At 38.3% G+C, this 26,380-nt stretch overlaps 1 protein-coding gene across 1 annotated transcript in view; it reads left to right on the forward strand.

Annotated features, from left to right (window-relative positions):
- Nucleotides 1-26,380, forward strand: part of pitpnc1a (phosphatidylinositol transfer protein cytoplasmic 1a) — a 118,884-nt gene that overhangs the window by 50,093 nt on the left and 42,411 nt on the right. Inside the window, exon 2 of the mRNA XM_017685106.2 lies at nt 14,597-14,745. Coding sequence (XP_017540595.1) covers nt 14,597-14,745 — 149 coding nt within the window. The remainder of the gene's footprint in view (nt 1-14,596; nt 14,746-26,380) is intronic.

The following is a 26,380-nucleotide window of genomic DNA, read 5'->3' on the forward strand; positions in this document are numbered from 1 at the left end:
CAAGAAATGCAAAGAACAACAGCATGAACAAGGAATACAGTATATGTGCTGCCAGTGTTTGTGGAGATTGAATGGCTGTGTGCTTGATTTGACACTCCTGTTAGCAATGGCTGTGGATGAAAGACCTGAACTCATTCATTAGGAGGGTGTCCACATACTTTTGGCCACCTTTCTGCTATAAACATGTATCAGGAGAGCACACAGTTCCCCTGTGGTTGTTCTCTTGCATAAACAATGGTTAAGAATAAATAGGGTACACAAATATCCTACCTTGGTATGTGTTTACATTCAACTCGCACTCCTGGAGCTGTTTAACTGTATTATGGTTTTTGGCTGTGCATTCTACCAGACATTCTACCTTATTTTATCAGCTTCTGTGGCAGAGCAATTGTCAGGGCCTTGGGACTTTTCAGCCGTCCACTCTTCTCTCCTGAATCCGTTCAGAGGAGCTATCCATTTTTTTCTTGTAATCTTTCATGTGATTTTTGCCCACCTCTAAAACCTGATTTTTGGTTACATCACTGTGAACAAGTGGGTGGGGAAAATTAGATTAGGCAATACTAATAATATCCATAACATCATGTTTCTCTTTGAGCTTTGGACCCCGTCTCCAAGCGGCTAAATCTGATTATTGCGAGTGTGTTGAAAAAGTGTTCAGAGAGAAGTCAGAGTTCATTTTACATTTGAGACCTAAACATCAAGCCATGCCTTCTTTTCGCGCGTGTCCATGTGACGTATGTAAAAGACATGACATAATGTGGAAATCTCAATCTGACATGATGCATCTAACTTTTAAAGGATTATTAAAGGATTACACCATATTTTAGCTGATTGGATTTTAATATTATTTGAGTATTCATAAAGCTCTCTCTCTCTCTCTCTCTCTATATATATACATATATATATATATATATATATATATATATATATATATATATATACACTACACTTCATTGAGCTGTGTTATGGGGTGTTTTAGTGCTGAGCCTGCACTCTCTCTCTGCAGCAGTGATGGATGGGCTGGAGATAGCACAGCTATGTGCTGGGGAACGCTCCAATCAGCCTACCTGACACAGGCAGCATTTTCTGAGGGGGAAAAGGGCACCTTGCCGGGGTCCACCCCCATACATGCACGTACGCACACACACCCACTGCATCAATCCCCTTCACCCTGCTGTCAGTGCAGACTCTACTGCTGCAGTACACCAACAGCAAATTGCTCCCCGCAGACACGACCGCACACTCTCGCACGTATAGATAAACTGTAACTCTCCCAGCCTGCTTTCTCTGATCCTGCACACACACACACACACACACACACACACACACACACACACACACACACACACACACACACACACACACACACACACATTGGAGGCTCCACCTAAACAGCCAGTGCATTATTAAGTAGCAACAAGCTTAGCAATAGCAAACAACCTGGCAGAACTTTGAAAACCACATGAAAGTGGCTGCACTGCAGGCTGCATTAATGGCTGCATTATTTAAGACTATGTTAATTTATGCCATTGTTTAGGGTCTCCTTGAAGTGTGTGTGGGGGGGGGGGGGGGGGGGGGGTTGATTTCACTCAGTAGACATGTGAATACCAAATTAAAACTGCCATTCTACAAACCTCATAGTTATTATGCCAAAACAATCCAAACTGGATATGGCACTGACTGAATGCGACTGGTTAGTTGAAAACTGACCAGCACTACTTTCAACTGCTTGAGATTTTATTTACTCACATTTAGATTAACTCCATGAAACATCCATAAGCAACAAATTCAGAGGCCTGACATTGTTCTGTTAGTTTTGATTAATCATTAACTGATGAGTGTGGGTTTTATATGTCGTGTAAATGGGCAATATGACAATATTATTGAAGTAAATTATATCACAATATGCTTTTCTGAGTGTATTGTATCATAAAGGCTTAATTCATCAACACTGAACACAACTGCATAGATCATAAAAAGGCAGTAAAAGTAGTAGTAACAAGTAGATGTTTGGCTATTAACCTATTATTCCATTATGTTATTCGTTTGTTTTTGTTATTTGATCCCAGTGTTCCTCTTTTTTATTTTTGCAAATGTTAAATTTAAGACATTAAGTACATTTTTGTCAGTGTCTTCAAAGTTGAACGATAAGGAAAACGAAAAGGTTTGAATGATAATATTGATATTGACATTTAAAAACTAAAAACAAGCATGATCTGATCAAAATTTCAGACCAGTATTTGATTACCTGTATTGTAAATTGTCTGAAAAAGCAGTATTTTTATCTGCTGTGGTTGGTGTAGTGTAGTGGATAACACCTCTGCCTTCTACGCTGGAGACTGGGGTTCAATCCCCCGCCTGGGGTAAGCACCCTGCACTATACCAATAAGAGTCCTTGGGCAAGACTCCTAACAATACCTTCACCTACCTATGTAAAAAAATTATAAAATTGAAAGTCGATCTGGATAAGAGTGTCTGTCAAATGCCGTAAATGTAAATGCTGTTGAGCTCCTGTGCTAAAATGTCTGCATTTTAAGTTTCTGCATTTTAATTTAGTGTATTTGTAATCCTCCACAAAATGTTATATTTATCTATGGATGTTGACTACCTGGAGCTAGTCTGTTTGTACATTGTAGTTTATGCATCATCGTTGGCAATTGGAAAATATCCAATATCAATGGGCAGTCATAGGCTGCAGGTTAGGGAACCAGCCCTGTGACCAGAAGGTCGCTGGTTCGATCCCCAGTGCTGACAGTGATGACTGATGTGTCCTTGAGCATGACACCTAACCCCCAACTTGCTCCCCGGGCGTTGCGGATAGGGCTGCCCACCGCTCCGGCCAAGTGTGCTCACTGCCCCCTAGTGTGTGTGTGCTCAATAGTGTGTATGTGGTGTTTCACTTCAGGGATGGATTAAATGTGGAGGTGAAATTTCCCCATTGTGGGACTAATAAGGTCACTTAATCTGATCTGTATGGGCCCACAGTTCCCGCATTGATGCATCCCTACGTAAACCTACTGTTTTGCTTGTTCACAAAACCATGTATTTATGTACCTAATAAATTTTAGGGACTTTAGGGACACAATGATGCTGGAACAGATACGGCGGGAAAAGGGAAGTGGGGTAATTGTTTGTTTAAGATGTCTTTGTATGCTGTAGCATTAACATTACTTATTGCCTGAGCCCTAACTTTGAGAAACAGCCCCAAACCATAATCCCCCTCCACCAAACTTTACTGTTGGCACTGTGCATTCCAGTAGGTAGCACTCCCCTGGCATCTGCCAAACCCAGGTGCATCCATCAGACAGTCAGATAATGAAGCATGATTAATCACTCCACAGAGCACATTTTCCACTGCTCCAGAGTCCAGTGCCAACGTGCTTTACATCACTCCAGCCGACACTAGGTATTGCACATAGTGATCTTAGGCTTGTATGAAGCTGCTTGGCCATAGAAACCTATTGTGCAAAGCTCCAGACAAACAGTTCCTCTGCTAATGTTGATTCCAGAGGCAGTTTGGACCTCAGTTTGGAGGATAGTGATTTTTATGTGCTTCATTTTTATAATTTTTATAAGCTTCCAAGGGAGAATCTCTTCATCACTGATGCAAATAGCACAAAAAAAATCATGATATGAATGTTTAAAATGCACTAAAGCAAAGGTCCATGATATCAGAATCAAATAAATCTTGACAGATAATTGATTTTAAAAAATGACATGACAAAGGACACATTTTTAGTTTTGATCAATATGTCTAGAATGTTTAGGTGGTGCAGGGCTATTGTTTGCATGTATTTTTAATGCTAATCCAGGTGAATTTAGTCTAATTTGTTTATGTATCAGTAACATATTTGTGCAAAATAATTGCTTATCTGCATTGGCCCACAATTCCCATATCAGTGCATCCCTACTATTTATACCATATCATTTACACTTTTAAAAGTGCCTTAAAGGGTTGTTTGGAGCAATGCCATAGAAGAACCACTTTCGTTTCCCCAAACAAGCTTTCAGTGGATGTTTTTAATGAACTACTTTGTGAAATGCATGATTGTAAAGGAAGCTTTCAGAATTCTGAATCAGATTATTTAGAGAATCAAAGATGTATAAGTGTGTATATGTGAAAGATAGAAATGTAGTTGGTCTATGAAGAACCCTTACATTTGGGTTTAAGTAAAGAACCTTTATATTATGAGAAGGTTCTTTTAAGCTTGTAAAAGGTTCTTCACACTCTTAAGATTGTGAAGGACCAGTTGTGTCAAATTTCTTGCTTTTAATGGTCTGGATAAACAAACTAGCATGAGTGAATGGCAATAACCATTACCTTCAGATGCTTAACGATTAGTGATTTCTCAAGGCAACTAATAAAATAAGACATCTTTTAATTCAATTAGTTTTTGAATTTTTAAGAATAAATTATTTCTATTAAAATGCAGAACATTTTGAGTTTTTAATAAAACTTATGTTTAACACTTAGATCTTTAATCTTCAGTTATGTCTTTTCATAAGATAGAATACATAAAAAAAATTAATTCATTAAAAAAAAAAGACTCTTTTAATGAGCATTGCACACTATTGTGGTGTCAGGGACAGCCAGGTGGACCTTTAACATTGAGCTTTGGATTGTTGTTTGTTGTTGTTTTTTTTGTTTGTTTGTTTGTTTTTTTTGTCGTCGGTAGGTTGACACGAAGTGATTTGCTTAATGATGGTGCTTAACATTTCCACTTTGATGAGCGCCACAGATTCAGGACTAAAAGCATTTGTTTTTATTGACAGCTTTTGTTTTCAACAAGCCATCAGTACTCAGGCCAGAAATAGTTACTAAAATCAAAAATCTATAACCCATTTCCAAAAAAGTTGGGATACTTTGCAAAATATAAGTAAAAACAAAAGGCAGTGATGTGCAAATCATTTAAACCCTATATTTAATTGTAAATAGTTCCGACACAACATATGTTTAAACTGAGAGATTTTATAGTTTTTGAAAACAGGGCAACAAAAGTTGTGAAATGTTAATTAAAACAGAAAAAAACACATGGTGGTTGATTAACAACAGGTCAGTAACATGATTGGGCCCTGCATTAAAATCAGACATGATTCTCTAGTGAAAATCGCTGCACGGGCACTTCTGAAACACTTCTGAAAACCACTGTCTGTGAAAACAGTTCAGTGCTGCATCCACAAAGCTCTAAAATGCAATGAAGAAACTACATAAACAGGATCCAGAAACGCTGCTGCCTTCTCTGGGACCAAGCTCATTTTAAATGAACTGAGAGTAAGTAGAAAAGTGTCCTGTGGTTTGACATATCAAAATTTGAAATTTGAAATTATTTATGGAAATCACGGACATGTTTCCTCAGGGCTAAAGACCACTCAGCTTTTTATGAGTGCACAGTTGAAGAGCCAGTATTCATGATGATATAGGAGTGGATTAGTGTACATGGCATGAGTGACATGCACATCAGTGAAGGCACCATTAATGCGTCTTTTTCAGGGAAGGCCTTGCTTATTTCAGCAAGATGATGCCAAACCACATTCTGCATGTATTACAACAGCATGACTTTGTAGTAAAAGAATCCGGGTGCTAAACTGGTTGCCTGCAGTCCAGACCGGTCACCCACTGACAACATTTGGCGCATTATGAAATAAAAAATATGACAACGGAGATCCAGAACTGTTAAGAAGCTGCAATTCTATATCTAAGAAGAAATAAGAAAAATAAGAAAAGATTTCACTTTCAAAGCTACAGCAGATGGTCTCCTCAGTTCCCAAATGTGTACCAAGTGCTGTTAAAAGAATAGGTGATGAAACACAGTAGTAGACATGCCCCAGTCCCAACTTTTTTGGAACGTGTTGTTCAGAATTCAAATTGGGCAAATATTTTTCCAAAAACAATAAAATTTCTCAGTTTCAACATCTGATATGTTGTCTTTGTACTATTTTCAATCAAAGAACCCTTTGTGGAACTTTGTCATTCTGTCCTGGTTCTTTTGTGAAGAAAATGGTTCTATATAGAACCATGAACATTCAAAGAACCCTTTGCATCATAAAAGGTTCTTCGGATTAATAGAGAATATGCTGTAGATGTTTCTATATAGAGCCATACACAAGACATTCTCCATCACTCTAAATAACTATTTTACAAATCAAAAACCTGTTTAGTCACACCGAGGGCTCTTTGTGTGTTCATGATTCTATATAGAACCATTTTCTTCACAAAAGAAACCTTGAAGAACCATCATTACATCATTAAAACCAGTAACCGTCCCACCCTTATCTCTCCTACAGGTGGACATACTTCAGTGTGTGCTGATAGGCTTTAAGCTTTAGATCACAATACTAGCTGTCATCTGAAAACGATCAGAGCATGAAAATGGATACATCACAAATGTCTACCACAGGACTCCATATTAAAGCAGCTCATAGCACATAATTGTTCTTGTCAATCAGATTGGAGTTATTTTCCTCGTCTCCATGGCCACGCAAACCTTCCAGCATTGTAATTAGCTGCACTGTGGTAGAATATGAATGTGTCTTAAGCTACAGTTGACTTTTAATTGTGTCAAGTCTGTATGCTGTGATGAGTGTGTGAATAATTTTTCCTGCCCAGTCTCTGAAGTGGCTGATGCTCAGTCCTTTTTTTTTTTTTTTTTTTTTTTTTTTTTTTTTTGTCCTCTGTGCTGGAGCTCTTCTCTATAATACATTGATGAGGAAATGTGGTTTTCACATGTTGCTCTTTAAGCTTCTTTAAGTTCTTTGTTTCTTTTACTGTTTTATTTCTATTTCAAGATGTGCAGAAAGGCAAGATGGTGTATAAGTATACTTTATAGCCAGTGTGCAAAATGACTAACTTGCCATAACGGCGCTTATGCTAGCATAAATGGCAGCAAAATGTTTGGTTTAACAACATTTCAGTTCTGGAAATGCTCCTTTCTAATTTGGTAATGGAGATCTTACACATATCCTCTTATGTCTTTTGCTGTAGCCGCTCCAAGACTTTACAGTGATTTCCTACGTGACATTAGGCATGAACTTTATCTACTGAATATGACATTAAGCTTGCACTATTATTCTGGTTTCATGCCACTAGGTGAAGCTCTTCTGTTTGCCGTTGTTCTACGGTAACAATGCATGCTGGTCGTAGTGAATTAGTGAAGTCTTAATGAAGCTAGGTGGCTGATAGCAAATGAAATATGGTTATCTTTTCAATACTGTATGCTTGGAAATATATTTGTTCCCTGAAAAGAAGGAACGTGTATTTCAGTTTACTCATGATCATATCATGACGTATGCACTAAACATTACTGAGGAAGCTTTCAATTAATTGGTGATTGCTTGTTGTTGTTGTTGGATTGGGAATTGTATACTTGTATACTTTTTTTTTTTTTTTTTTTGGATAAGATGCATAGTTTTCATACAATTATTATTTTTATTATTATTTCATACAATTTTTATAACATATGAATGAATGCCATTGCTTAAGACTGCGCAATCTCTCTGTATTTTATAATTACATTAACAAATGTATTCAATTAATTAATGCTTCAAAAAGGTTTTATAATTGCAACAAAATGTTGAACTGTACTGTTTATGAATATACTCTGAATATGCCCTAGGAGTTTGTGAAAAGCTGTACCATTTATTCCAAAATTGAATTAAAAAAAAAAAAACCTTTTGGTTTTCAGTTTGTTTCAGCGAAGTGGCACATGAATTTCGGTTTCAGTTTCAGCTGCAAATTATTATCTATTGGTCTATCTATTAAATTCTCATTGTGGTGCATCACTACCTGTTAGGTCGGTGGCCTTGTAGCGTGACCAATGACTAGATTAGTGGAAGTACAAAGTGAATGTTTTTACTACAGTGGATATGAGTACATTGTTAAGCTCTGAGACCCCTGTTCCAAACAGTTACTATGGAGAATTTTTAGTGGGAACCAGAGCATGCCTAGAAGCTGAGCTGCAGGCTTTTTCATGCCAGAAGATGAAATGGAATTTCAATCTGTCATCTTGAAAACATAACCTGAGGCTCTGTCATCACAGATGGAGCCTTTATTACACAGAAGACTGTTTTGAAGAGAAACCTAATCTGGAAATACCCAGAAATATAAGTGATATCACAGGGGAAAAAAATCTCTCTAAAAGACACTGTTGCTCTCTCTTTCTCTGATTGCTGTAACTGCTGATTGTAAGATGTTAGATTATGAACGAGCAAAACTCCATCAGAACACTGAACCACTGCAACATTACAGCTCTCAAGCTGTCTTTGCCTTCAGCCTAACACCATTGACCGTTATGATTGCACCATTAACTCTTTTGGCTGTTTCATCTGAGGGCACTGACCACTTCTAAAAAGTGAGAAAAGAAACGACTCAAGCAAGGGTAATTCAGTGAAGCGGAAAGTGGAGCCCCAACTGCATGGTGGTTTTAAGGCCTTTGTTATTGTACAGGGTGTTCCTGTATTGATTCTTCTGAATGCTTGGCTAGACAGATTGGCTTTTAAGGCGAGGTAGATGGTAGATATTTCAAGAGGAAAAACTGCAGGAAGCAAATCAGTAACAGATTTGCTTTATAGTCTGTATTAAACATTTGCCACAGCCTGCAGCTTTGGGCAATTACATTTGTGATCATAGAGCTACCATTCTCTTTCCCTGGAGGACTGAAAGGTGGAGTAGCACTCTCAGATGGAGTTGTTTCAGCAGATCTGTACCAGAAGTAACATAAAGTAGCTGGAACATATTGTAGTCATAACCTTGTAACCATTATGCATTTTTCTTTACTCCGTTTGAAAACGCCAGCTGCCCCTTACATTGCGTTAATGTTTCACGGTGATGGTATCAAAAAAAGTATTCTGAATTCTTGGGAATAAAATTGTTCATTTTAAACCAGACTGCAAGTTTGGGGGATTTGGAGACCTCTGTGGTTGAAATGTGTAACTGTGTGTAATGTAAGGAAGTACATTTTATAACATCGTTTGTGCAATGGACCCCTTCCCCAAGCTGTCCTCTTAGACAGTGTTAACAATATTTGCCCTGTGGTGGTGCATGCAACTCTCTAGACAACTGGAAGACCCTAACAGGCATGTTGATCAGGTTTAGCCTGACCCAGAGTTATCCCTCCATGGAGTGGATCTGCCCTATGCTGGGGCATGGAACTATGTGGAGAACTGATGGACCCTACCAGAAGTCCAGATCCAGTCTTATCTGACTCAGAGTAATCCTATCAAGGGCAGCTCACCTTATCTGCCCTATGGTGGTGCATGGAGCTCTGTGGAGAAGCGAAAGTCCCTAGCTGCGCTGAATCTGATGTTTGAGAGCATGTTAAAAAAGAGTATTCGATAATCTGGGAGACTATTTTTGGTACCTTGCTGGCAAACCACTAAAATGCCTTACATTTTTAGAAAGTAAAATACAACCCAAATTCCAATGAAGTTGGGACGTTGTGTAAAACATAAATAAAAACAGAATATGATGATTTGCAAATCCTTTTCAACCTATATTCAATTGAATACAGTACAAAGACAATATATTTAATGTTCAAACAGATAAACTTTGTTTTTTACAAATATTCACTCATTTGGAATTTGATGCCTGCAACATGTTCCAAAGAAGTTGGGACTGGGGCAACAAAAGACTGGGAAAGTTGAGGAATACTCATGAAAACACCTGTTTGGAACATTCCACAGGTGAATGGGTTAATTGGAAACAGGTCATGATTGGGTATAAAGGGAGCATGCCTAAAAGGCTCAGTCGTTCACAAGCAAGGATGGGGCGAGGTTCACCACTTTGTGAACAAGTGCGTGAGCAAATAGTCCAACAGTTTAAGAACGTTTAGGGATTATCATCATCTACAGTCCATAATATCATCAAAAGATTCAGAGAATCTGGAGAAATCTATGCAAGTAAGCGGCAAGGCAGAAAACCAACCACCTCTGGAAAACCAGCCTGATGTTTATTCTTGTTTTAGCTTTAACTCTTTTGCCCTCCCGTTTTGCTTGCCAACTGTCTTCACTTCTGGATTTATGATTCGTAGCTTTTTCAGAAAGTGACGCTGCAGGGATGGACTGGGTTTGTTGTTCTGTTGTCTCCATGTGGAGCTGAATCTTGTTCTGTTCACTACAGAACTTACAGTGCTGTTCAGGTAAACACTGAGCCATGCCCACTACTCATGTACCTAGCCCATTACGCCAGACCTTATTTTTAAAAATGTGCTTGTACATAAAGATGTGCGACATTGTCGAAAAACTCCCATGAAATCCAACCTGACATCTCTCACTTTTTTATTACTGCTTTTTATTTCTACTTCAGGCTTTACTGGGTGAGTCACAGCAGTGCACACACACCATATTGTGGCATGTTTTTTCTTCTCTTAACTCAGTAATGCTACTTCTTTCAGTTTTAATAAAAAAAATTACATAGTGCAGCTTAAATGAATATTAAAAGAGCCGTATCCTATGTCTTTTGTTGTATTTCATCCTCCTGATTTCTCCCTTCATTCAGTCTGGGCTGAAATGCTCCCTATAACTTAATTGTAAATGGGCGGAGCTAGACTTCTGTAGACTAAATAGACAGATACATGTAAATGCAGTGCTTTTGGTGATGTCACAAAAGTAGTTATTTCAAAATGAGATGAGATTTCTACAGCTTGGTTTACAAATATGGACTATGGACTGGGTAGCGAATGGCACATTGAAGCAGGGTTTAGAAGTTTTTTCTGTCTAATGATTTTACTTCTTTTGGAGATTGGAGTTTTTTCCAGCAGTGACATTATACAGTACTTGTGCTCATCGTTAAACAGGATTTTTCAGTTTGTCAAGACTGACAGACTTCTCTTTATTTGTAATTAGAGCGAGAACGAGAGAGGTTTCTCAGAACCAACAAAGCCAGTTTACTCAGAGCGGCTCTGGAGAGCACTCAGAGTAAAGCCGAACAGGAGCTGATGTTGCATAACTCCATTGCCCGAAAACACAGGCCCTCACAGGACAGCAGAGCAACACTGAGCTTAGACAGTCTGCTGGCATCAGAACCTGCCTCAGAAAAACAAAAGCAAAGAAAAAACTGCTGAATCAAAAGCTTTTTACAGACCAACGTTTAAGCTTGTGCTGGGTGGTATTGATGAAATTCAGTGTTATGATTTTTTTTCTTTCCAAATAAATCCTACCATCATCTAGGATCCTAGTATCATGTACACTGTTAGAAATAAAGGTTCTGTGCAGATACATTTTCATTCATTGAGATACAAACAGTGTAAATGTGTCCGTAAAGGTTCAACACTGGTTTTAAGGTTCAGTTGTGAACCTTAAGTGTGTTTTTTGTACTTTTCATAACCTAATGTTTTAAAACAGAATAAAATAAAATTCTGGAGGAGACGTGTGGAGAGGAGGGGTGTGTGGAGTCAGTCCAACTTAGAAAATGTAAATTCAATGAATTGTGGTAGTTATGATCCCTGACTAAAGATATTCAGATGTACCCTTGAGGGTACCACCCCAGTAATAAGAGGGCTCCTGCCCCAGTGAGAGTTTCACTGCTTCTGAGAGTGTAGCAGCATAGAGTGCTGCTGCTCTGGGCTAAACGATTTCTGGTAACACTTCACTGAAGGGCAGCGTTCATAAAATTACACCACACCTACTTAAACATTTCATAAGCCTATATAGATATTCGTATAGGCTTATTCCAACGAATGTCAGTCAACTTGAAGGAAACAACCTCTATGATGTCTGAGATGTGTTGCCTTTGTTATTGTTTATATAGGTTTATTTGTCATGAAAGGTTTATGTAGATGTCATTTAGCATTAGGAATGCTGACATACAATGAAGCATTACTAGAGTATTTTACAAACTTGATAATAGCTTGTTTTTTTGTTTTTTTTCCTTGTCTTAAAATAGCACCAAACAGAATCTTATGCAGTATTGTAAATGTTAACCATACGAAGCACATTTCCAGAAAGGAAACTTATCTTATTAGTTTTCAACTTCTTTTTTTTTTTTTTTTTACTTATTGGACATCCCATTCCAAAACCATGGACATTAATATGGAGTTGACTTATTCAAGTTAAAATGTATTTGACTCAAGGTGGCTGTTCTGGAAAAGTCACCTGACATTATTTTAAGCAAGGCTGGCTTTTCTTGTTCCTAGCTTTGTTTTGTTGCTTTTTTGTTTTTGTTTTGTTTATCCCCACAAATGCAACTGCTTTTGAAAACAACGTTCATGCTTCTTCTCTTTAATTTGACTCTCTTGTAGTCTTCGCCCCTGTACCTGCACCCCACTCATTCCCCTCCATGTCTATCCAGCACACACAGAGTGAAGAGGCGCCATGAATTATTCACCACCACTTTGACCTCTGTGCTGCTTTCTCACGTGCTTTTTTCCCCCGTTTCTGTTTGCTTACTATGAGGGAACAATGGGGCAATAGCTCATTAATCAAACAAAGAGCTGTAACTGAGAAAGCAGGCAGCAGCAAATGGAAAAGGTGAAGGTGAAAACAGCATGATGCTCAGATACTGTTACCCAGTATTGTTAGAGAGCATATAGCTTAGTAAAAGCCACAGCAGGAATTTGATTTGGTTTTAGTATGTTTTTATTGTCTAAACAAAGAATTTAGAACTTCATGATAAAATAATGGACCAAACTTATAAAAAGGTTATAATGTTGTTGTTGTCGTTGTTGTTGTCATTGTCGTTTTTTTTTTTTATAGTGTACTGATTAAGGTTGGTATCATTGTATTTTTTTTAAAGCTTGCTTCTAGCTGTGTGTCTCCAGTAACATTGTGACTGTCACAATGATCACATAATTGCCTGATCGCAATTATTTGAGGGGATCACAATTATTTAAGCTGTTCTGAAATTAGTTTCCCATAGTTGTTATCTTTCACAATGTAGGACTGCTGGTTCAGTTCTACAAGGCCAATATAGAGTCAGTCATTAACACCACCATCACAGTCTGGTGCGGCTCTGCTACCAGACACAAACTGTGGATGTCTGTGTTACTGTATAAGTCTGGTAGAACTGTGGTGTGGAGGTCTGTGTTACTGTATAAGTGTGGTAGAACTCTGGTGTGGATGTCTGTGTTACTGTATAAATGAGGTAGAACTGTGGTGTTGATGTCTGTTACTGTATGTGTGGTAAATGTGGTATAAGTTACTGTATAAGTGGTAGAACTCTGGTGTAGATGTCTGTGTTACTGTATAAGTGTAGTAGAACTCTGGTGTGGATGTCTGTGTTACTGTATAAGTGTGGTAGAACTCTGGTGTGGATGTCTGTGTTACTGTATAAGTGTAGTAGAACTCTGGTGTGGATGTCTGTGTTACTGTAAATGTGGTAGAACTCTGGTGTTGATGTCTGTGCTACTGTATAAGTGTAGTAGAACTCTGGTGTAGATGTCCGTGTTACTGTATGAGTGTGGTAGAACTCTGTTAATGTCTGTACTACTGTGTAAGTGTGACAGAACTGTGGTGTGGAGGTGTGGTAGAACTCTGGTGTAGATGTCTGTGTTACTGTATAAGTGTAGTAGAACTCTGGTGTGGATGTCTGTGTTACTGTATGAGTGTGGTAGAACACTGGTGTGGATGTCTGTAACTGTATAAGTGTGGTAGTACTCACCACCGCCCTTTTAAAGGATTAAGGCATTTTCCACTTCTTTCTATTTACATGCTTTTGTGTCAAACTAATAACTCATTAAACCAATTAAATTATTGTGACATAAACATAGGACTTTGAAACTTTGAAAAAATATAATTGTGAATCACAGTTAAATGTGATTATGTATTTTTTGTGACAGGCCCACTTTCAACAATTGAAAACATTCCAAAAATCCTAAGAAGGTGTAGAAACTGATTCTCCACTAAGTCTCTGCCCAACATCCATCAGCACAGCAGTGTGGAAAGGAGGCTGTGAACTTTTTCAAATGTGTCAAATTATAATGTCAAGAGGCTCAGTCATTTTGGCAAAAAAAGCATTCCATACCTCCTCTCATGTATACATTGATTAGATGGCTCGTTGCTTATTCATGGAGGATTCCCAGTGAAAATCTAGCAACAGTGGCCCAAGGCCCAGTCATGACATCCATGCATGAAGGCATTTACATGGTGCTAGTCCATTTTCTTGATGATATTCCTACATGGGAATGTAATTCTAAAGCTCACCCTTCATGACTTTGCGTTGAGGGCTGAAAATGGTTTGTGTAATGCTGTTCAGCTGTCCAGGTTAACCCCATTTAACCTTGCTGCGTCTGAGTAGATCTAGGAGAGGAAGGACTTTGCAAGGTGAAACTGGAGATTGCTTTGACTGCTTTGCTGGGTTTGGCATTCCCATGGGTAACATTCCTGTGGGGAACATCATATTGCTAAAAATGTTATATTAAGTCCATACAATAATAGCAATGATTTCATTTTTGGATGCATTGTGAACATGAGTGTCTATGACCTCACTGTGTTAGTGGACGGCAGTGTGATTGTTCTTGTGAGTGTGATGGCTGTTTGTGTAGGATGTAGCAAAATGCTAAAATACTACCCAGAGTAGAGAATATGCCCACGTGTTGAAGAACAGCATTGCTTATGATGCTTCTGGTGGTAGTGGTTCTAACCATGTGGTTGCCTGTGTTTCCAGTACAGGATTGGTCAGCTGTATATGATCAGCAAGCACAGCCATGAGCAGAGTGAGAGAGGTGAGGGAGTGGAAGTGGTGCAGAACGAGCCATTCGAAGACCCCAACCATGGGCCTGGGCAGTTCACGGAGAAACGTGTCTATCTCAACAAGTGAGTATCACAACAGCTCATTTATACAACTCTCTCCTCTACATTGACAAGTCAACTAAAGCCCTATTTGGACAGTGGGGTAATGGAATTATTACCGACATTATTTTAGTCCTGTCTGAAGGCGAATGCGCACTCCTGTGTCAGTAAAGATTTTGGTGCTTTTTATCTAAGTAACGTTGTATATCATTGCTGTTGGAACAAAACCTTGTATCTCCAAAAAGATAGCTTTACAGGAGAAGGAAGGAATCTGCTTTACTTTTAATGTAAGTCAATGGAACCAGACTTTTTTGCAAGTCATTTTCAGCCGTTGCTGTTTGTCCATTCATGATGAAATTTACACACAATGTAAAGGGCAACCGGTACTTTCAGATTATATCAAAAACTAAAAAAATGTCAAAAATGGAGATATAAGATTTTGTTTTGACAGCAGTGATATATGTAACATTATTGTCCTCTCTCACATGTGCAGCTGTTTGTTGTGAAAGGCTAATGGTGATGCTGATAATACATTGCATTCACTTAATACAGAAAGGCAAATGGTTAGGATAAACAGAAAAATGGATAAAAAAACATTTTAACATCTTATTTACTCTTTTCTGGAGTGAAGGAGGGCGTAAATTGCGTAGCCACTCGTCTCTCTTTTATTTAGACCAAGTTTTCTTATTCTGTATAATTTCTCTAATTCTCTATAATTAGGAGAAACTCTACAAATGACGGTGTGTGTAACTCACTTCTTGGTCAGTTGTAAGGACAATGGTCAACTGGCATAGATCGAGTGCATAATTGAACTGAAGATTGTGCATAGCTTCAGAGGCTCATGATGCCACTTAAATTTTCCTGATTCATCTGGTCCTCAAGTATCTTTACACATGAACCCATGCATGTAGTTCAAGAAGAGAATTCTTAACATTCTGGTGCCCTTAGCAAGCATGTTTTCTCCACAGCCTGAAAGATGAGGCCATTTGAAAAGAATGGCAATGGAATCTATTGTAGCTCTGTAGTTTAGCTTTTAAGCTCAATTGCTTTCATGGAGAGGGCCGAGTGGTCATTAAAGAGAGCTACAGCAGAGAGAGTGGCCTCCCTTTTACCCCTGTGCCAACTTCAGGATGATACAGAGACAGTGCAGAGGACACATTTCTCTCTGTTACATGCAGCATTTCGCCAGTGCACAATTACCTTCAGTATGCGACTTTCCAGAGCAAAGCCCAACTGAGTATAAAACAGACATATTTAAAGGTACGGAAGCTATTATTTATTATCTTTTCTGTTGCAAATGGTTAGAAAAGAATCCTGGCCCATTTAAATGTCTTCACAAAGGTTAGTATACAAATGCTCATACAATGGTTTTTAAAGTACCCTTGTTTATAATATACACAAAAAAGAACATTTGAGTTTTCCCTGATCTTCTGTATAGTCTGTAGTATATGTGTTACTCATACTTTAGTTTCTCAGCCTCATAACTGCAAAACATAAATGTTTTATTGCAGTTTCATTTTAACTTTATTCCTAATATTCAGGGGTCCAAGCACCAAAGGTAAGGCCTACAGACATGAAACTTGGCCAGCGTATAGTGCTTCCTTTTGCTACTCAGGCACATGAGAGGAGTGTGATTGGTGTGAAGGGGACGCTACAGCAAAGTGTTTTATGTTTTGGCTCATACCTTTTACACCACATATTGACAAATCTGGGTGCTTGGCTCGTACTAATACAGAATTCTTCAAAAACTCAAAACGACAGAGGAAAAAAATTAAGATATTTTGCATTTTCTTTCATCCAGTCCTCATGAAACTGGTAACAAATTATCTGTAGGAGCCTGACTCTCAAAACAAAATCGACATTTGTAAAAAAACATGGTCACGATGTGCCAGTCAGTCTGTACAAAACTCAACAGTCATAATATATGAAGGACCTTTGATAAACTCTGACATCATATAATGTTTCCATTTCCCCTGTCTACGAAAAGACCCCAGTCCATTGTGTTAGACTTTAGTGAGCTGACTTGTGCTTGGACCCCGCAGATTGTTGCCTGCAGATGTATTAGATATTTTTTGTTATATTTCAAAGCAAAAAACAATAAGCGTAGGATTCAAGAGGTTAAATGAGTTTGATATAGTAACACTGGTAAAGCTTCACAATGTATCTTTCACTCTCACAGTCCATATAAGGAAACTAAGCTGCAAAAACAGTCCGTTTTAACTGTCACAGTTGTGTTGTCCTAGTGAGGGAAGACAGTGTAACTCATGCTGAAGTAATAAGGACTGTATTGCAGCCTGGATTGTTTTTGAAATGAGGCACAATGCAGAGCAGCCAACCAGAAAAGGTCATTTACATAGATCAGTCTTGAAGACACTGTAACAAAAACAGCTTGTTTAAAAGGGATTTTACTGAACACAGTTTGGGAAGTAGTCATATCAAAATGAATTGTAATTTCTTTTGGTACATAAACACACACAAATCCTTTAAGTGGAATTGAGAAGGTTGCAATTCCCTGTGGAAAAAGTCAATAAGATGTTCTGCTAGGGGAAAGCACATTTTAATAAACAAAGCATTTATTTAAAATATTTTCTTTAGTGCATCTATCTGTGAGCTTCTTATAGTGTATGAATTCTCTGTAACATTTTACTGGAAGACTGCCTGCATTTGGGACTTCATAACTCATGCATATGCATTGAATTATGTATTTATAAAGCAGTACTTTAGTATTAATGAACATCTTGTGCCATTATTTGCAAAACATGTTTTTTTAAACTAAATGGCATTGACTTGATGTAACAGGACTTACACTAAAGTAATATTTGTTCCATTTATAACACTGTTATGAAACAAAGGGACTATCATACCATAAATCAGTGCTGCCGATGATTTTATTTCCACTGAACACACACAATCGTTTTCATGCATATTTTCTGAAACACCTCCTTCACATTAACTACCCTCTTATTCCATTTTATCAGCTCCACTTACTGTATAGCTGCACTTTGTAGTTCTACAGTTACAGACTGTAGTCAATCTGTTTCTCTGCATACTTTGTTAGCCCCCTTTTACCTTGTTCTTCAGTGGTCAGGACCCCCACATGACCATCACATAGAAGATATTATTCTCAGTGACACTGACGTAGTGGCAGAGTGTTAGTCTGTGTTGTGCTGGAATGAGTGGATCTGACACAGCAGTGCTGTATCTCTTTTATGCACAATTGCTGATACTGCAGAATTAATAGTATTAGCCTGTGTAAAAGTTATGACACATTTTATACTTTTTTTTTTGTGCAATTGAAACTGTATTGTAATATTTGCTAAATGGACATGTTTAAGTGTGTTTTCTGTAGAGGATATTTTAGATGATTTTCATTTAGAAACAAACATTTGATTTGAGCAGGGATGTTGCATTACCAGAGAATGGTGCTTTGTAACACTAGTATATATCTCTCGCTTTAGATTAAGGCCCTTGATGTCAATGCAATGCCATTACCTTCATAAAACACCATATGTTATTTGGTGATTAATTATTATTCATGCATTATTCATATAGCCTCAAATATTGCTTTATAAATATGTCATTCTGTGCTTATGCGTGGCTTATGTAGCCCTAGTAGGTTGTCTTCAAATGAAGTGTTGCCAGATGTTTTTTCCTGGTAATGTTTGATTTTCTTTGAGTTTTATTCTTTTTGTTTGGTCCAATGCACCTGTGAAAAGCAAGTTTATCAGTTTGAAAGGTGTTGTTGTACATGCTATGAAAGAGACTGACAGCCTTATATCCGAGCCTGCCTATTGTTTTCTAATTTGAGAAATCTCTCAATGATAAAAGCAGTGGAGTTGAATAATACATTAAATCTTTTTCTTGATAGTAAAAAGCAGGAACCCGGCAGACAGCTTTTCTGATGCTACCTTCAGCAGCTGGAATCACAGTGTGACTGAGTCGGTGGTGAGCTACCAGAGAGAAAGCAACTGTTTAAGCAGCTATTCAGAAAAAAACATCAAAGACTAAAACAAAGAGCTGACAGAGTGAACTAGTGTGATGTGATGGACAGCTGAGCTTGAAAGCACAGCCTTTTATCCCTCAGCCTCCCTCCAGAACTGCCACTGCTTTGGCCATTGAAAGAGCTCTGTCTCTAAAGCTCGCCAAGCCCAGTAGGGGGTTGGTGGGTCCAGCGGGAGTTTGCAGCCCACGCTCAGTACAGGAACACTCCTTCAGCTCAGCTGTGATCATGGACTCCCTGTGCAGTTTAACAGGGGTGAGCGAGGAAATGGCCACAGACCCCAGCAGATTCGGAGATGCAGCCAGGCTGCTGGCTAGTGCGTTCTGAGGCACAGATGTATGTATGTGATATGAGAAGCAAAATGCCTAATGTGTCATCATGCAGCCACAAAATCTGCCTGAAATTATAAAATGGATAGTTACGGTTCTGAAATCTGATTTGTTCAAGTTGTGTAAAACATTAATATGATACGATATTAAAAACATTTTGACGTTCATAGAATTATCTTTGAATGGTGAATGGATGCTGCTTGGCAACCATAGCCAACAGTTGCCAAACCACTTAATGGTAAAATCTCTGTAGTACATGGTCTCTCTTGGCTTATTGCTTCATTTACCAGCACATGGCCTCTCAAATCTTATTGCATTATTTACTAAGACTGTAGCTAATCATACAACTGCATGTGAGGCAACAGGTTTAAGAAGATGAAGCGAAAGATAAAAACTGCCCATCATCTAGCCAGACACAGAGAAAATGCAAGTTTAATAACAAGGATATAGTACTGTTCTTTAGTTTCAATTCTTTTCTGTTTTCAGTGACGGATCATGTGGTTTGCAGATGCCTCCCTCAACGTTTGGTTGTACGTGTATCCTGACTTATGCACCTGTACCTGTAACTGCAGGAGAAATCTAAAATTTAAAAGCCTGCATGCTAGAACATTTCTCAGACCGACCTACTGAACAGACTGACCAGACCACTGGAATGGTTTGGATGCTTATGTGTGCACAAGAAAGAATGTCACTTTGCATCTCGGTCTCCTGGCTCTCCTCTTTGGTGTGGAGAAAGATTTACAACAGTGTCATGAGCAATGCAGCCACGTGACTGCTACATATCAATTAGCCATTTACGTATACATTGTGTGAGATGTGAAGCGGTTCAGTTTTTTCAAGTGAAAACACAGTTAAATCTGTAAAAGATTTGCTTAGTTAAACTATTGTGAAAGACATGTTACAGTTGTTTACCCTCTGGATTGTCATTGGTTAGTCATTTGTAGCTTATGGGACTACCGGAAAATCTGTATAAAACATTAAAGTTTTAACTGCTCTTTTGTGTGATAATGACTATGAATAATAGAATTTGCATTTTGGTATTTTTATTTATTTTATTTTTTGTTTTCATGTTTTATTTTACTGGATTTTACTTCACGTTCTACTTGTGTGCATGTTCTACTTAGTTTACATGAGCACCAAAATAAAAGCAAGGTGTTCCTCAACATGATGCAGATGTGGTATGTGTGAAACAAGGCTTAGGAGTTCTAAGAATTAAAATAATGCTTTCACAAGGGTAAAATTCTGTTTTAGAACTGCTTGTCACTAGTTGTGCAAACTTCTCAAACAGAATATGTCTTCAGTTCCAGTATCTCCACACTATTTTGCACAATTTTTATACAATTAGAGCTGCCTCTAATGCTTATGTATGAGGAGGAGAAATGCATTTTGTGTTTTCTCATGCGTTCCGTGCATTAACTGCACATTTAGGCTTGGGCACTAGTTTCATGCAAAGCACATCCTTTTTACACCTGGAATCCGGCACAAATGGCTTAATGCATCTGGCTTTTAGTATGCATACCCACATTGTGCTTTCCTCAAGAGCCACACTGACTCTTACTCCAGCCTAACTAATATATCTGTTGACCAATATTCAATAATCAGCAGATATTGATGTCCTGTGCATTTCAGCTGTACCGGCTTATATGGTAAAGTTACATTTAAAAGGAAAAAACAAAACAAAAAAAACAAGATAAATAAATATACTGTATATTATATATAAATATATAAAATTATATGAGACAGTAATATGGGATGTTATGCTCTGGCTCTCACTGTTTCCTGTTCAGCATGCCTGGAGAATAACAGCGGTTATTGAACCAAAGTCTGCTCCCTCCAGGGTCTTTGATTGGCTTGTTCCTTTGAGGGATAGAGAAGAGTAATAGAAGCCTGTGTCACTGGGTTCAGTCAGTTCACACTGCAGTGCTTTATTGGAGCAATCGTGATAGCAGGTTGCAAACAGGCTTTATACGCTAGAAGAATCAAGTGCGACAAATGACAGCAAAAAAGTTTCTGGTTGCAGTCTGGAAACCCTGCTGTATCCAGCCCAAGAATTGTCTGTCTTTCTACTAATAACAATATCCAGCACCAAGTGAAAAGTAAAAGAGGCTGGCTTTTACAGAATGTAGTGTGAGGTATTAATTTTAAATGGGGGGATTTGCAATATATCTGTGCATAAAGTAGAATCGTTCATACATTTGTTGTTTGCATTTATAGGCATGTCTCTGGCATCTGTTCTATTAAGCTTAGCGATCACATCTTCCAACTGTGCAGACGCCAGAATATAACTAACCGTTTAAGGTGAAATACAAAATTTGAATGGTGAACCTCAACTTCATCCTCTTTTCCACAACGCTCTGTGAAAAGTGTTATTTATTTATTTATTTATTTATTTATTGTTCTTAATACCATTTCCAGTTGTTGTTTTTTGCAAACCTAGTCATGAAAAAAGGAAGGGCTTGCTTTTCCATAACAGAGTTACAGTGTAGTGTAGAGGCAGGCATGTCGAAAAGTAGCAAAGCAGAGTTTGTGCTTACAGAAGATGAGCAGCGTTGGAACATTGTAAATGTTGGCAATTGAACAAACCTATGCTACTCAAACTCTTTCTTGCTTTACACACACATCCATAAAAATGTCTCTCAAGCTAATTGTGATTTTAAAAAAAAACAAACAATGGAGTTTACAGAATCAAAGAGTCGACTCCAAGCAGTTCGGCTTATTGGCCAAGAGTAAACCTTGACTTTCGTTGGAGTCAAAGAATCAACTCTTTTGGAGAGAGCTGAATTCAGAATGACACAGAGAATGTTCATTTTGAACTATTTTGAAACCTGGGTTATCATCCTGGGTCACGGGGAGGTGCTGCAGCCAGAACAGATCCCCAGTCTATCAACCATCATAGGATGGACACACCTACACACACACCTAAGGGCAATTTTGTATCTCCCGTATGCCTGACTGCATGTCATTGGAAGGAAACCGGAGCACCCAGAGGAAACCCACACAATTATTACCTGGCCAGGTAATCGAACACAGTATTTCTGTGAGGCAACAGCGCTACCCACTGCCCTGCCTTGAACATAAGATCTACAAAAGATTTGAAACATTGAAAAGTGCCTCACTCGTTTTTGGCATCACTATTGTTTAGTATTATCCCTATATCAATATGCCTACTATGTCTACTGGTTTCCCTCAATTCCTGACAGTGAAGCTCTCTTGCACTTGCATCCTGCTCCTCCTTGTTGGTTACACACTTGTTTTATTTAGCAACTGTTGCGAGGTTAGAGTATAGAACACAGACAGGTCAATTAGCTCTGAAATATCCTTCAGTGCCAAGACAGAAGAGGCAATCAGTGCCAGTCTGTGATGTAGTTTGTTCTAGTGGCTTTATTCCTGTGCCTTCACCAGTGGATCAATCAGATACCTTCTTTCTACCATCCTTTTAAGGTGCTTGTGAACTACGACTGTGTCAGGCGTGGCGTTCAGAGCCATCATTGCTCATTTCTCTATGACTGATGTTGGACTAACTGGATAAGAGGATTGGCGGTGGGGGGGATGAAAGGCATGCAGATTTGGAAGAACAGAGGAACGTATGCAAATTGAAAGACGGAGGGAACTTGGGAGAAAACAAAAGAAAGGCTTTAAGATGAAAAGAGAGACGGAGGAGAGGGTGGCGGCAGCCTGGAGAAGTGCGTGGGAAGAGAGGCGGGTGAGGTCGGGCTTGTATAAGATGGTGTTTAATTTGAGTTTTGGCTCTGAGGAGCTGTACCTGCGTTTACGCCCACTGGCCACCTGCCTGCCTGTGTGAATGTGTGTGTAGTGACAAGCAATAACCCACTGATTATGTGTGGAATACTGTTTTTGGCATCACAGAATGGCATCAGTTCAGTAAACGTGACTTCTATACACAGCACAGGGCACCCTTTATTAAATACCAGTCGAAACAGCCATTAAGTACAAGCGATTCATTTTTCAGGAGATTCATTTAAAGATGTTAGATATAACATAATCCAATAGTATTAATGAAAGGGAAAGACAAAGAAAAAATATGGGGGTGGGGGGAACAAGAGTTCCAGAAATTATGAACAAATTATGGGGAAAAGGGGACTTCTAACATCTGTGCAAGACCTGGTAGACCACCAAAACTGTCACCATCAGATAAACAGTACTTAAGGCTTTTATTTTTCAGAGAGAGGAGAAAGCTTCACTCTTGCTTTAGATCTAAAATACATGTTAAAAATACAATTCATGAGACAACTCATTATTATGAGTCTTAAAAAGGATGTGCAGTGTTTTTAGAAGCTTTTACCAAGAAAAGAAAACAGACAAAAAAAGAAGACAATTTGCAAACCAAGCAAAGAAGTTGTCCAGAGAGTCTTTCAAAGCTGAACTTTAGAAGTGCAGAAAAGTAATCCTGCAGATTTCTTTGAAAAATAAAAGCAATTCCAATCAAAAAGATGGGAAGCTGTAATAAAGGCAAAGCATGCCCACAGTAAATACTGAAAAACTCGATATTATATTTATTTGCCAAGGCCATTTTCTGTTTTTTTTTTTCTTCTTTTTTTTTTCCTGTTACTGAAGTTCCATTTTGACTAGAAATTTTAACAGTGGTCTCTGGTTTTTTCACAGCACTGGTAAACATACAGTATATTTGTTTTTCAACAGACGGTTGAAGAAATCAATTGCAGTAATAATACGGTGCTATAACTCATTTCCCCAAACTAGTATCAATTAATAACAGCATGTTATATATTCGATGCAATTAATCCCTTATGGAATTACACTGAGCTTAAGTACAGGTTAATTCACCAGCTGCTTATAGGAGGAGAAAAACATTTGTAACTTGACTGTAAAGTGAAAGATAAAGTGAAGTGATTTTATACGTTTCTCTTGGTCTGTTCATCATGAAGCAAACAGTTTGAGTAGTGTTGTAGTGGTCCAGTCTTTGACAACACAACACCCGTATTAACCCCACATCAGCATCAAATATCAACATCCCTATGTCTGCTGTCTGCAATAAAATCTGCACTCAGATTAGCTTACAGGGAAAAAAAGCCCTCCTTTATTATCTAATCAAAGAACACATTGTTTTCTGCACACTGGCATTAGTATCAGAATGCTGAGTTGAATTAAGTCACAAGCTAATTTCTGTATTATTTTTAATGAATTTGTACAGCCTCTAAGTTTATTTATTTATTCATGTAATCCTAAACTGTCTCTCTGACTTGACTTCGACTCCAAAAGTCTTAGTCTTGACTCGAATGATCTCGGCTTTAGGACTAGTTATGAGGTTTTGACACGCCTGTGGCAATATATTTAGAGTTTAAAGAAGGAATCAACTACAAAAATAATTCAGCACTAGCCAATGTCCAGAGTTTAATATGATCTGAGAATAGCAAGTAGTATAATTGATGCATTTCATCTCCTCTGGAATTACACTGGCAGTAAATGCAGCTTTATTCAGATTCTGTTATATGACTGATTTGCATCTTTATGGGCTACCTGATGTTCTCTGTGCAGCGTGTCCATCCAGTGCACCATAGCAGGTGTGCAAAATCATACACTTGCGGAATATGAGCAGCCAGCATAAATGTTCACTTACTCCTGCTGGCCAGACGTTCGTCACTGGCTCCGGGCCTAAATCGACCCCTCTGCATCCGCTGTATTCGGAACACAGCAGGGGGGGTGGAACTGACACTATTTTCAGTCACTGAATTCATCTGGATGTAAATTTCTCTCCTCACCCTACTTTACAATGGAGCTGCACCCTATTCCCCCAAATTCCCATCAGTCAGAACATGCTGGAATGAACTCCTCTATATTCTGGAGAGTTTAGCCTGAGTAGGCAATTTGATTGTGAGTTAGAAGAGGATAAAAGGTGCGAACTGCTGCCTCAGGCTTTGGTGGTGCAAGAAAATTGGTAACCCACGTGCCTGTTTCTGTGTTCAACTTTAGGAATGCATAGTATATTGTTTGTTAATCATTGCCTTTGCAATATTGATATTGCAGAGGGCAGCAATATTCATATGAGCCTTCTGTCAAACCACTACAGATGGCTGATCTAGGGCTGCAACTATGAAATGTTTTGACTTTCAAATACTCTGTTGAATATAATCTTTATAAGAATTAGGAAGGATTAAAGCAATTGTTTTACTATTATCATCATGTTGTTGTAGTTGTTGTTGTTGTTGTTGTTGTTAAAGAAATGTTCAAACAAACAAATAAAACAATTGTAATACCAAGTAGCATAAAATAATTAGCTTAAACAAAACTTTCTTTCCAGTCTTACTGGTAACCGATGCATTGAAGTGCATGGTTTTTTAGGAACAGGTAAAAGTCCTAGTTGTTTTTGAATTGCTTTTCCATTTTTAAATATTAATAATCACATTTTTCTAACTTATTTTGAAATACGGTTAAAGTGCAGTTAAACAGTCCGCGTATAAAATATGAGTATCTGTGGCTGATATGCTTTGAGTTGGCCACCAGAAGAGTATAAAAAGTAAAACAAGCAGCATTGTTAAGTGTTGTGCTAGCTGTGCCGCGCCGCTTTTGGCTACTTTTGTTGTGGAGCAACTTGATGTTGAGGTTTTCAATCCTGGTCCTGGAGATCTTGGAGAGTTCAGATCCAGCACATCTGGCTCTAATATTTATATGCCCCTAAAGACCTTCATTATGTGAGTCAAGTGGGTTAGATTAGGGCAGAGCTAAACTTTGCAGGTTGGTAGATCTCCAGGACCAGGATGGGGCACCTCTGTTTAAAATAAGTATTTCGAGTGTGTACCAACATGTACATATCAAGTATAAAGTGATTTGAAGTAACTAGTAGCCAAAATCATCAGATTGATTAAAAAAAATAACTGTTTTAGCTATGAAAATGGAAATATTGGATTGGATGTACTATCAGCAGTGCTCAATATGAGGGTGATGTATAGCCTGCGGTGTGTCACTGTCACACTGTTGAATTTCAGGTATGTGTGAGCTAAAAGAACTAAGAAGAAACTCTGAACAGGCCATTAGGGATAGCCAAAACCTATTTATGAAAGGATTCAAGGACTCATATTGGGACTTGGGAGGAAAAAATGGACTGGGACGTCTGAGCAAATCATTTTTTAATTGCACTTAATTAAATTGCATTCATGACCAAGCTTAGATGTTTAAGGTGGGTGTTTGGATGAACCAGGGCATTAATGTATTCCATCAAATGTGAGTAATTGTTTAAAATAACTCAGATATTCACATTCGTTCAAAGGTTCAGCACAGTGTTTTAGTATTTTGCATGACATATTGTAGAGTATGTAGATATTTTATTGCAATCTTTTCTATCGCTCAGCTTTAT

The sequence above is a fragment of the Pygocentrus nattereri genome, chromosome 14, assembly GCF_015220715.1.
Source record: "Pygocentrus nattereri isolate fPygNat1 chromosome 14, fPygNat1.pri, whole genome shotgun sequence".
NCBI classification, from domain to species: domain Eukaryota; kingdom Metazoa; phylum Chordata; class Actinopteri; order Characiformes; family Serrasalmidae; genus Pygocentrus; species Pygocentrus nattereri.